This window comes from Aulostomus chinensis, chromosome 14, assembly GCF_037954235.1.
Source record: "Aulostomus chinensis isolate RoL2024-O1b breed Wild chromosome 14, RoL_Achi_v1.0, whole genome shotgun sequence".
Taxonomy (NCBI): domain Eukaryota; kingdom Metazoa; phylum Chordata; class Actinopteri; order Syngnathiformes; family Aulostomidae; genus Aulostomus; species Aulostomus chinensis.
The window spans coordinates 5,734,892-5,747,440 of NC_141333.1; the positions used below are offsets into that span (position 1 = coordinate 5,734,892).

The 12,549-nt window shown below is 44.0% G+C and overlaps 2 protein-coding genes across 4 annotated transcripts in view; one reads left to right on the forward strand and one right to left on the reverse strand.

The window, feature by feature from the left end:
• Positions 1–3,085, forward strand: part of znhit6 (zinc finger HIT-type containing 6) — a 29,258-nt gene extending 26,173 nt beyond the window's left edge. The window contains exon 10 of one of the 2 annotated variants that reach the window (XM_086225038.1): positions 3–3,082. In XM_086225038.1, the coding sequence (XP_086081164.1) occupies positions 3–478 (476 nt within the window). In that variant the 3' untranslated portion in view covers positions 479–3,082. Of the gene's footprint in view, positions 1–2 lie in introns of both variants that reach the window. The other variant, XM_086225039.1, reaches the window with a different exon arrangement.
• Positions 3,086–9,765: 6,680 nt separating this feature from the next.
• Positions 9,766–12,501, reverse strand: ccn1 (cellular communication network factor 1). 2 transcript variants are annotated; one of them, XM_086223333.1, is made up of 5 exons: positions 12,235–12,501; positions 11,843–12,065; positions 11,200–11,544; positions 10,882–11,084; positions 9,766–10,769 (listed from the first exon to the last, which is right to left on the reverse strand). In XM_086223333.1, exons 1-5 carry the CDS (start codon positions 12,280–12,282, stop codon positions 10,467–10,469), a joined length of 1,122 nt encoding a protein of 373 aa, XP_086079459.1. In that variant the 5' UTR covers positions 12,283–12,501; the 3' UTR covers positions 9,766–10,466. The 2 variants fall into 2 exon arrangements, with proteins under 2 accessions (XP_086079459.1, XP_086079460.1); XM_086223334.1 differs by having other exon boundaries at positions 11,843–12,145.
• Positions 12,502–12,549: the final 48 nt, after the last annotated feature.

Consider the following 12,549-nt stretch of genomic DNA (forward strand, 5'->3'; position numbering starts at 1 on the left):
AGCTGAGCCTGCATCAGCCTGCAATAGTTTTGCAAAAAAAAGTGAAGGGGCGGACCAACTGATGGAGGATCTGACCCGAGGTTCACCATCCCCGTATCCCAAAGGAGGAACCGCCATCTGGAAAGAAACCTCGGACACCAGCTCTGAATGTGATTCCCCACAGGAGAAAAGAGCCAAGAAAGAAACAGTGGAGGAAGAGCTGGAGGAGGGAGAGATCATAGACAGTGGTGATGACCTGGAGCTGGAAGGCACCACAGAAGAAAACACTCCATGTCATGAGAGATGTGATGATGCTAGAAGCCAGGTTGATCACAGGGACGTGACCAAAGATGGACTGGGAGATGGCATAGACAAGGTTGTAGGTGGTTGTTTGTGTAAAGATGCTGGGACTATTGACGACAATGGAGCTGCCAGAGAGAGTGCAGAGGTCAGCATGATGAAGGAGGAGGCTTTGAAAGAGCCCGGGCCTGTTTCTTGATGAGTATGAGTCACTTACTGTGCGTGAGTGAGCGGCCAGAAATATTAAACAGGAGCTCTCAAGAGTTGCGTCAATAGAGCCGAGTAGGAGTGACCCCAAAAACCTGGAAATCTGTTTGCAAGGTAGAACGTCCATGTCCCTCACCTCAAAGTCAATGGGATTATTGAATGGTTAAATGACCAAAAATAAGGTCCGTGGTTAGCTGAATATATTCTAAAATTTTGTTCTATGGAAAAAAACATGTCAGAAAATATCTTGTGCATGAAATTCAAAAGCTTTTGTGTCTTGAGAAAATAGCAGTTGCTAAAAAGTGCCTGAACAAGACTACAGACGTCATCACAGTGACAAAAGAAGAAGCAGCAAGCCAGAAGCGGTGCATAGCATAACGTTAGCTTTGTATTTACGCCTCCAAAACCATAAAGGTGGGGTTTATTTTTGAAGATTGTGCCACTGAACAAAATGTGCAAGACGCACAGGCTTTTGTTCACCACAGAACTTATTTTCTGCAAAGACCTGGATTTTAGTCGAGGGAAAACCATGGCGTTGCTAACCTGTGGGTTGACCGGCACAGACTCATGCCTGCAGCACTCTATTCACAGCAAACCAATGCAACCTGTTTTTTATACATCGTATTTCAAGTATTTAGAATTATGTTTCACCAGTAACAGTACCATTGTTTATACATAAACCTCTTTCAATGACATGTTTATAGTTCTTTCGTCATATTTGGGCAATGTGTCAATAAGTATGCTTTCTTAAATAAAGTCTTTTTTTTTGTAAGACACCTTTTCTTTTTCTTTTTCTTTTTTCTTTTTAAAAAAAATCTTGGTTATATAACGATACATTTGGATGGAATACTGAGACGTGTATTGAATCCAACACAAGACATCCATCCAGGGTAAATTCATCTGTTATAATTAACATGGCGATTTGGTTATTATGGTTATCACTTCCAATCATGACACGCACCATGACCTTCATCAGACACCACCTGCAAACATAAGTCCTGTGTTGTGATCAAACGGGGTGAGGAAAATGAATAAATTAATATTGTTATGTCAACCGCTGATTCCAACGTCAAGACTGACCTTAACGATTTGGCAAACTGAGACGATCATATGATTTAAAACTCCGAAGCTGCTGATATAAAACCTCGAAGTGAGACTGCCGGTTGTAAACAACGCTCAGAAGTGAAGAGCTCTGACTGCACGCCACATTCAAGTGCGCCGTTGTATTTGCGCGTCTCTGTGTTGACCATTTGTTTTTTTATTGTGAAACCAAGGGAAGCCAGTCCTGCGCCGTTCCCCCGTCACCTCTCAAGTTAAACAAATGTGTCCTTTTTGTCAAGCGGGACCATTCGTCTCATTTTTCCGTCAGCGAATAAAAGTTAATGTTGACAAGCTCATTTTTCTGACACCTCTGGGGTGTCTCTCAGCGTGAATGTACTTAAGCATGTGGCGTCTCTACACACTGTATTCTTACCTAATGTTAGTTTATTACAACAGCAGAGTGCCAGTAATAACTGACAGTGTAGCCCATTGGTGGGGCCTGTGTTTATAGATGTGTTTTTATAACCCATGCTAACCTCTTTTGGATGTTAACCCCTATTGACTGACTCTCTTTGATGTCTGGCCTGTGATGACGCATTTTCCACCCTTTTGCCGTCAGGGACAATGATCTCACATCTCAGTGCGCATCCCTTTACCAGGGGGAACTGTTAGTCCAGAGACCCCTAACACTTTCTTCCACATGAGTAATGCAGTTTAATGTCATGTTAAAATGTTGCTGTACATGCTGGAAAGTGCACTCATTTGTACAGCTGGGCCTTGATTGGGAAAAAATAATTTTGCAGCATGAATGTCAAAATTCAAGATAATAGCCAAGTTCCTTTTTGCAGTTAGGTCAGGTGAGAGTGGATCCTTGCTTTATCTATGCCCGTTGTTAGATTTTGATCTCGGTGTGCAGAAAGGCACCGCATCCATTGAAACACACAACTACTAGACAAAAGGCAAACATGATAGGATGACAGGAGTGCTGGCTCCAATAATCCTAGATTTAAGAGAAAAATATGAGCAGCAAATAGGTGTTGGCCCCCTCGGGTTCCTCCTTACACGGTGGCTCACCTGATGTCCCCTTGGTCTTGTTCCTCTGATTGATGGCTGCTGAAATGAAGATCTCTACACCGCCTTGTTCCTCTCTTGGGGACTATAAACCTCCATCCAAGAGGAAAAAAGCTGAAATTCATGGTGCAAAGGGCTTAAAGGGTTGGCGTCACTACTCAAAATTCAGAGAACCGCTTTCTTGAAGTTTTTTTCTTTTTATTTATGTTTAATCTTGAGGAAAATGCTCATGCGGACGCCATGTCCTCGTGCTGGGCATATTCTCCTGCTGTTATGTCTACATTGGGCCACATCCAGCGAGCACTATTTGATTTCAACTATTGACTAATCTTACATTTGGATGGCACATGTTCTCACAGCTTCCGTCCACTCTTAATGCAGAGTATTACGTGCGGCACTCACCCGAATGGTGCCTTTACTGCAGACAAGTTCATGCGCTCCACAGAAAATGATGCAACATATGGTTGAGTGGCTGAAACCTCTATTACCTAAACAACTATTCAGTATTATGTCATTGCTTTGCCTGTGTTGAATCACAACCCATTTCATTTCACCAGTTCTCTTAATTTTCTATCTCAATAAAACCACTCAATGTGACCACACGAAAGCTGTTCCTTTTGTTTCTGTTTCGTGTTAAAATCAAATTGGAGCTGTCTTGGTCTATGAAGAGAACAACCATTAGAAATAATGGCTCCAATTTTGCTAAATTGCCCTTTGAATTTTCAGCATTTGGTTTGCACTTAATTAGTCTTGATTTGGTGGGCCGGTTTCAATTGAACTGCGTGAGAAACTTGGTTTTATGAGACCAGAATCAGGACTGAGCTCTGCTGTGATGGCCTTGTCTAGAATCTGGCTGAATGTTGGCGTCAGGAGCGGCAGGTACTGGAGGGCGGCCTTCTCTTGAGCCTGGTTTTATTCACGGAATCGTTTATCAAGCAGAACCTCCCAAACTCTTGGAAAACATTCTGTTTAAGGCACTTTTCATCTTCAACCAAGTCTACAATTTTGTTTGCATATTTCCCATTTTGGATTAAAATGAAAATCGTCTTACGTCACTGTTCCAAGTATTAAAAAACACCACTAAATGAGGCCATGTGCTTTTCCTAAAAAGCCGTTGTTACATATTTGAACAGTTCACCATGGTGGCGTTCTGTTGCCTGTTATTTGTCATTTGTCAAGCTCAAAGCACTATTATAACATCAGGACATGCTTATTATTCTGCAGGTTTTCTGTTTCTTGCCAGGGTGCACAGGCACAAGCTTTTGGATTATCTCAACTGTGTCCCGTTTAATTCCGCATCCATAACATGACGGTTCCTTTAAAAATCAACCATGAAGAATAGACAGAATTATTCCTTACAGATTGTTGATGAATTTAAATGATTTTCAGGACAGAGAAACAAATCTGTGCTTGATTGTAAGTGTGTACAACCATACAACCAGTGAATGGTGGCTGCACTACGAAAAGGAGTCTGTTTTTTTCATCGCAAAGACAAAAGAGCTGATTGATGGATGGCATCTTAGGCGCGATCATCTAATAGATTCTTCCAGAGACAACAAGGCAAGCCTCAGAGATCTCAGAATCACAGTTGGTAACGTCATCAAAACTTGACTTTTGTTGTCACAAAACTGCAAAGACACTTCCGGGATGTGGTGATGAGAAGAAATTCAATGAGAGGTTTGCGAAGGTCTGTATGGTTTGTGGAAAAGTAGTGCAGAGGTTCTGAAGAGGTTCAAGCTGACTTGGAACCATGTGGAGTGGTGGTTTCAGCCTGGACCGTGTCCCTGAGAGCACACCACTTCTGACACACTAATATTTAGAAAAAAATGCGAAAAGATTAGCCAATATTTTTTCAGGGATACGGTTCAATGGACAGATGAAACCAAATTAGAGCTCTTCAGCAACGAAGCCTCAGTTTCTTCGATGGCAAAATGAAAGTTCTGTCAGGATGCGGTGGCTTCTTGCTGCTATTTGAGGCATCAAACGATGATTAGATCAGATCATCGGGGCGTGTTGAACGTTGGTGACGATTTGAGATCCAGGCTTCACAAAAGTTAGGTCGAACAACAACAACCCAAGGCAGCGAAACCGTGGACAGAGTTAAAGTCTGTCTTTGCAAAACAATGAAAAGGGCTCCGGCGAGCTTAAAGCCTGATTGACTGAAACTATAAGCTGATGGGCGCAAAAACTTCTGGACCGCTAAAAGAGGCGTTTAGAGACTGTTGCTGCCACGGCCTCTGGACTGAAGCCAACTGAAGGGTGCCAACTACGGTGCCCAGGATGCCTGTTGTCTTTGTCCAGGATTGAAGTATTACGCAGTTGATTTACGTTTCTCTCTGTCCCTTTCTCCTTCTGTCTCTCAGCAACCTCTCACATTCTGTTAAAAATATTCTGATTGTACAAAAATTGGTTCAGTTGCATTAATTTGTAAAGATATTCTGAACCGTCGCTAAGAAATGTCAATGGGTGTATAAGGATACAAGCTTGGTCTGTGGTCATGAACTTGTTGATGACTGGATGATTCATAAATGCTGATACAAGCTGTTACACCATGTTCTTATCCAGAGGTGTCTGGGCTCACACAGTCAGGGGTACATGAAGTTAATCAGCTTGGAGTGAAACGGCTGCATATTGGAACCGAAAGAAGTAACAGTAGTTTAGTTTCAAACACGAGAACGATGCTTTTAACACCTCTGTGCTGTGGACCTGACACTCATCACATAATACCATCAACACTTCTCTGCTCAGCTGAATTTCTGCTGACTTTGTCTGAGAGAGACTTTTTTCTTTGTGGGCTCGTAAGACAAAAGGCCAGCGATTTTTATTCATTTATTGATTCATTTTTACTGGAGTTGCAAATCCAAGTCATAGTTGCCAGTCATCAACTGCCATTCCGTGCGTGTCCCAACCATTACCAGCTGCAAAGATAAAAGGATGCAAATGCAATAAAAAGAAATGTTACAAGGGGGAAAACGGGTGACAATCCTGGAAACTGAGCTGCAATTAAGCTGCATGAGGGAGGAAAAAAAAGGAGTGTGAGAATACATCACTCTTGTCACTTAATCTCCCACCACTGCTTGTGACTTCAAAGCGTATATGAAACGTAAAAGTTAAATCATCGCTCGTGTAGTACTTTTCTCGTGTTTACTAAATGCTTGTTCAACTTCTGAGGATAGCTTCGAGTCATTACACACTCCCAACAAAACCAGTGGAATCTTTTCAGACACCAGAGTCTGAGGAACTCAGTAGAAAGTGTTTAAAACGTTTGGTGTGTACCGATCTGCTTTAGGATTGTGGGAACATTTAGCAAGTGGAAGGTGAGCAGAAGTTCGAGCTGCAGCGAATGTTAAAGAACGGTTGTTCCGTAGAGTGAGACGGTGGTGAAACCTGCTACCACTTGGATTTTGCTGGAAGGATCCAACTAATGCGGCGCTGTGGTACATATATCACACCCTGCGTCCACTAGGTGGCGCTTGAAAACACACTTTATTGTATATCAGCGTGATCAGGCTTACTTCCACTTATAAACACTAGGTGGCACCATGACTTAAGCTTGTAAATGTTCTCAGGCCTGGACTCTCAACAGTTGAGTCAAATTGAGAAAAAGATTTGAGTTTACAGTTTGGTGTTCTGTGGATAAATGTCAAAATTGGCCAGCTCACCTTGGTAACGGTGTTTCAAGAAACTTCCCAGTCTTCCCAGTAACCCATCACCTAGTTGTTAAGGTGTTTCTGACCAAATGTGAGATTTATCCGGTCGACCCAGAGTGTTGAAGACAAAACACGCCATTTGTTCCCAAATATAAGGGGTTCTTTCTTGGGCTGTGTTAACCTCTCCTCCAAGTTTAGTGAAAATCAGTTCCTGCGTAACCTTGCTGACAAATAAAATATGACCAGCTTTTCGGAGGCAAATAAATAACACCACATATTTCAGTTGTTATTTTCAGGCTCCATAAAATTATATTCATGGATACAAAGCATTCCCTGGGAACTTTTGACACCTGTTTTTGTTCCTCGCCACATGGCACAAAAACTGCTGAAAAAGGTGAACTTATGTTGCTTCAAGGCAGGGGGCGGCAGGGCTCAGAGGTAGAGTGGCTGGCTAGCATCTGAAGGGCTGCCGGTTCAATCCTCACTTCCCCTTGTGACCATGTCCAAGTATCCTTGGTGAACCTGCCTCTCGTCCAACGTCAGCTGGGATAGTGTCCACCACCCGCCACCCCCCCAGAAATATATACCGCTTACCCGTTAAGGGTAAGTATAGAAAATGGTTGGATGTTGCTTCAGGGGAGCCAACACTGGTGCTTGTCCCATCAGCGAGGGGTCAGTCTACCAAAAAGTGGAGGTCACATGACAAAAATGGACTCCCAGATGCTTTTTGTCTGGATGTGATCTAGGACGAGATGCACAGACAGAAGCCTCCTATATTGTACCACGTTAAACATTTTGGTGGGCAGGCAACAGAGCTGTAGTTTTATCATTCAAAAAGGAAGTGAAGACACAAGTAAAGTATCTGATTGGTGCAACTTTATCCAAACAAAAGCAGGAGCAGCAAATGCCAACATTAGCTCAGCTGTTGATGCTATGTGCCCCCTTGGAGATTATTCACTCCAGCATTGTCTCCATTGGGCCGGGACTCAAGACGCCCAAAGACTCAGCGTTGCCTCTCCCATCAATGCTCTGCTTGTTTGAGCAAATAATCACTCCAGTAGCCCGCCTGGGAGGGAATCTGCTCTGATTTTCCGCTAAGCCTGCTCATCAGTTAATCTTATGTAATTGCAGATGGGAATCTGATGGGTGTGTTATTGCATCACTGTCTCTGTGCGTGTGTGTGTGTGTGTGTGTGTGTGTGTGTGCACTGTTGTTTGTTGCAAAGGAGTCCCACACCCTGTCAGGATCTGATGTCAGTTACATCACATTTTACACTAGAAATGCAACATGTTAGTTGCAAATGTAGAATTTCAAATATTATTACATTTATATGTTTTTCCACATCTCATTTTGGTAGCAGCAACTCCAAAGTGATACTGTTGTTCAATGTATTTTCTTTTCATATTCTGACCAGCAGATGGCGCCTTTTAAACCCTAAGGTAGATTCTGCATTAGTACTTGGTGGCCAGCCTCAAATCCTCCCTGTTTCTTGCCCTTGGGTTCCTTATAACAGTAAATATTAACCCAAGGTTTTAGACTAGGGGGTCGTAAAACAGCTGACATCAGTGCTCGGCAGCCTCCAGCATGTTGTAATGGCCACTCTTGACCCTGTTAGCTTCTGGTTGCACAGCATTACATAGTGCATGATGAAGCTTTAATGCTAATGTCTTTGTCATATAAACACATTTTTAGTTCAGGGAATGAGGTAGTCGCTGAGTGATTTAATTGCCGGGGCGCCTGTGTGTTTGAGCCTTGTTTGCCTGTGTGTCTGAGAGTTTTTACAGGTTTGTTGGCCAGGACGTCACTTTTTGTTTCTCACAACAAAGCTAAAGCTTAGGGATGGCTACTGTGCTTGCCTGCACATCAAAAAGGAATCCTACGGATGACCGAAGGTCCTGCTCACATAACATACAAACGCCATTACATAACCAAGTTAGCTGTATTGTGTTAACAAGACAAATGAGCGTCTGATTGCATGGCACTTTGTAAACTATGATGGACTGGGCTAGAAATGCTCTTTAGAGAGGGAAAAGGAGCACAAACATGACTCCTTGAAAGTGTTTTGACTGTAAATCGGGGCAGCGAGGGGCAGCCACACATCTTTGTGATTAGGTAAACCTCAGAAGCCTTTCATGTGAGCAATCTGTAAAACCTCAGTGGGCACATCCTGTGTGGTATGCAGCTCAATCAAAGGAAGTGTGTCCTGCTCAACCTCTTATTAAAGCACTCGATTAAGACTTATTTCCATTGCTATGCAGGAAAGTTATCCAGGAATTCCCTGTAGATTGAGACAGACGTGTTTTTATACTTGTTTGTGATGGGAGAAAATGTGTTGTTCGGATACAAGTGAGTGCTTGGGAGTGTTTGTGTATGTTTGGAAAATCTTCTTAGCTAAAGTGAACATGTTGCTCTGAAATATTTTCCAACATCTGCCGCCCATCAGGACGTCTGCTTTCTGAGCCACTGCTGCATTCCTGAGCCACTCCCTCTACCTGGATCAAAACCCTTCCCTGTCGTTGCTCTCACTACCCCAGTTCAAACCCCACCGGTGGTATTTAGCACCGGGTGGAAGCCTCGAAAAGATCACGCGAGGGTTAACTTCACCTCCATCCTTTTTAAACTTATTATAAATGTTCCAGTTCAATGCAATTTAAGGTCACGAGCTCAGGTAAACATGCCATAAATAATAAAAACACTGATGCTGGCTGGAACAAGTTGCTGTTTATACCACAGCAGTCTTTCACTAAAATAGCTGAACTTTAAGTTTCTATGACCACCACAGCAACTATGTTACCCCTGTTTCCTGTCCTTCCCTTTTTTCCACCTCATAATAGTATTTCTAAATGCTTGTTAAACTAAACCCTTGAAGGGAGACTTGAGCCGTCCCTACTTTGAAGGGCTGTTTACAACTGTTTAGCAGACCCCTGCCGTTTAAGAGCCAGCAGAGGCCAATGCAGCTAATTCACTTTTAAAGGCAACTGCTAATGAATTGGGTCAATTTGGTGGTACTATTTCATTGTGTGAAACAAGCTTAGCCAGGAATGCACTTTTTGCATACAGCCGGTTGAATATAACAGTAGTCATTGTCCTTGTTGCATGGTGTCTAATCCCGGTCCATTCAGAGCAGCACTTAAGACTTTTGGCATACTCCCATACTCATTGCTACTCGTGGACTTAATCCCCCCCCTCAGAATCAGTCAAGTGTATGGCTTAGCCAGATCAAATAAAAGAAAGCCAGCTCGCTTCAGAATGGCATTCCAAAGCCCAGCAAGTCAGGGGAGAGCGAGCCTCCAAGGTTGTGTTATATAAGAACAGACCGGCCCTGCTCAGTGTCTGTCTGAGAATCTGTTGGTTCTGCCGAATGATATAACAGCAGGATTTTCCCTGGAAACTTTAAATACAACCCCCCCCCCCCACACACACACACACACATACATACATACACACACACCCCCAACCCCATACCTGCTCCCTGCTTGCTAGCTTTGTACAAACTCAACTCAGTCAGTATCATATTTCATAAATAAATCAGTTTTATTTGTAGCATATAAAATTAAATCATTTTACAACTTATTCCAGTATGACACATAATATCCAAATAAAGTAGCTACATTATTTTTTTGATAAATAATATTAATAACAATAATAAAAACATTCATTCATCCTTTGACATGTTTGTCTTTTTCATGAAGGGAGTTCAATAGCTGCCACAAAACATGAACGATAATGCCCACGTCAGGAAGAAATGAAACCACGCACTTGTTAAACAAGTCGAGAGGTTACATTGGTGGTGTCTTGCTCTTAAGATATAGGATGGTATGCTAATTGAAGTTGCGCATGTGCATATGTACATATACACACGCAAGTCTACAGTCAGGGTCATGTCTGATGTTAAGGATCAAAATATACACAGTGAATTGATATCAGCGACTAAACATAAATGTACAAATATTAATTACATCTTGCTCCATAACGAAGCTACCGTGGATGCTCCGTTAATACGAAGCGGTTGTCAGTTAAGAATGCTGATGTAGTCACAGCAAACAGTGCACTTCATAAAGTCCTCCTGATGTAAGCCCACAATTCCTTGGGAATCTAGTTACAACAAGAAGCTGGTAGTTGATTGGTGGTCTATTTACACCCCTGCATTCATCTGGAGCGCCACTGGCTGCCATTGCTGCTGCTGATGTCGGGAGGGGTTGGGACAGTCTTCACCAATCAGTCTCTGAACTTGTGGATGTCATTGGAGAGGCGGTAGAATGGGTAGGAGGCTTCGTTGGCGTGGGGACAGTTGTAGGTGCACTTGCAGGACTCGATCATCATGATGTTCTTGTTGAAGGTCTCGCCATCCTCGCAGCGGAACTTGACGCGGATGGTTCTGGTGTCGTGAGGGCTGCAGCAGCGACCGTCCACGCAGGCGCCGCAGTACTTGGGCCTGTACTTCTTCAGGCTGGAGCAGCCGGCGTAGGTGAACTTCACCGGCTGGCTTGACTTCTTGGTTCTGCTGCATTTCTTTCCTTTCTGCAGAGGAATGAAGACAGATGGAAATTAGTCATGCACACAAACCCAACATGTTTTATTTTCAGTATAAAGTCTGCTTCCATCTCATTCGGTCATGGTGGCTCAAGCGTACCTTCAGACTGGAGTATGGAGACTGGGTGCATGGTCTGACTTCGCAGATTCTCGTCTCTTTCACCAGCTTGCACTCGCTGTTGTCGTTGGTGACTCTGGTGGAGATGCCTGTCCCACAGGTCTTGGAGCACTGGGACCAGGGTGTGGTTTGGACGATACACTTCTGGTTGTCAAACATGTGGATCTCAGGTTGGGCCCTGAATGCTGTTGTGAAAGTAAAATAAAACATTTTTAATAAACCATCACATTAGCAAATTTGAATCTCCAATAATGTAGGATGCAGAATGAAGACTTTCAGAATAAAAGACTGTTTCCTTACCAGGTAGAGATTTGAGTCCTCCCTTGACAATGGAGATGAGCTCATTCCTGTTGGTCAGGTCTCTTTCCAGCTCATCGGTCATCTTGTTTTTGCCAAAGATCCTCTCCAGGATGTCTGTGCCCTTGCCATCATCGCACACCCACTCCTCGCAGCACTGGCCTGCTACCTTCACCAGTCTGGGGTTGGCACAGCCCAGGTTGGGCAAGGAGAGCTCCTGCGGGCACAAGGGGACGCAGCCCACTGCCCCGTCGATGCATGTGCACTGGTGTTTACAGTTGGGCTGGAAGCTCTCTCCGTTCTGATAGATTCTGCTGTTGTACTCGCAGGGTCTGCCCTCTGACTTGGCTAAAGAAGGGAGAAAAAACAGGAGAGGAATGTTATTCTTTCCTGCTCCACTCAGAGTTGTCTGCTGAAGACATCACATGGTTGCCAGATAAGGATCAGTTAAACTGTGAAATTCTTCAGGCTGCCTGAAGAGTCTCTTTTCCCTTCTCAGTGGGCTGTCTGTGCTTTGAGGTTTAGTCTAAGCTTCCTTTTATCTGCATTCCACAGTGTTGAAATCACACACTTTCCCATACTCTACTGTGGAAAGTTCCCCCTCAGACTTAAGCATGCACATCTGGAGCTGCAGCTTTCTACATACCTCGGCAGATGCCACGAGTAGTAGCAGCAGCAAAGCTGGCCCCGAAGTTACACTCCAGCCCTTTGGTGTGGTCGCAAGGCTCGGTCAGGCTGCAGTCCTCGTTCAGTTGTCTGGCGCAAACTTTGCAGCAGCCGCAACCATCCAGGACGACGCTGACGCCGGGTGCGCACTTGGGCATCTCCAGCGGGCACTCACACACGGAGGGGCACGAAGAGGAGAAGACCTGTGCAACCCGACAACAAAATCCATATTACAGACTGAAGCGGTGCCACAGAGTATCTCACAAAGCTTAAGCTCCGTCTTCTATTAAAACGAACAACAAAAAGATTAGTTCATTTGAATCGCCGTGGGCCAGCAGCACGCTTCCAGATAAAGACAGAGAACAAACTCACCAGGCTGAAAGATCCAAGGAAGGTAACGAAAACGGGAAGCATCAGCATCTTGGATGAGTTTCTGTGCGCGTGTTCAAGATGAATTCTGGTCCGAGATTGTGAAAGGTGGATAAAGTCTTGAGACTGTTAAAGTATTTCCCCTTCGCTCGGTCCGGGTCGTCTGTCTCTCTCTCTCTCTTGATGCTGTCGGTAGTCGCGAGTGTTCGAGGCTCCTGTTTGGAGTGAGTGAAGCTCTCGGTAAAGCGGTTGAAGTCTGCTGAGGTCCGGCCACCTCCTCACTTTTATACCGTAGTGGGAAGCTGACGTCGTTCCTGG

Coding starts and splice junctions, on each gene's coding strand:
- ccn1 (XM_086223333.1), bottom strand. CDS start 12,282: ATGCTGATGCTTCCCGTTTTCGTTACCTTCCTTGGATCTTTCAGCCTG. Junction 11,545..11,842: donor TACTCGTGGCATCTGCCGAG/GTATGTAGAAAG, acceptor TCCCTTCTTTAG/CCAAGTCAGAGGGCAGACCC. Junction 11,085..11,199: donor AGGACTCAAATCTCTACCTG/GTAAGGAAACAG, acceptor CTTTCACAACAG/CATTCAGGGCCCAACCTGAG.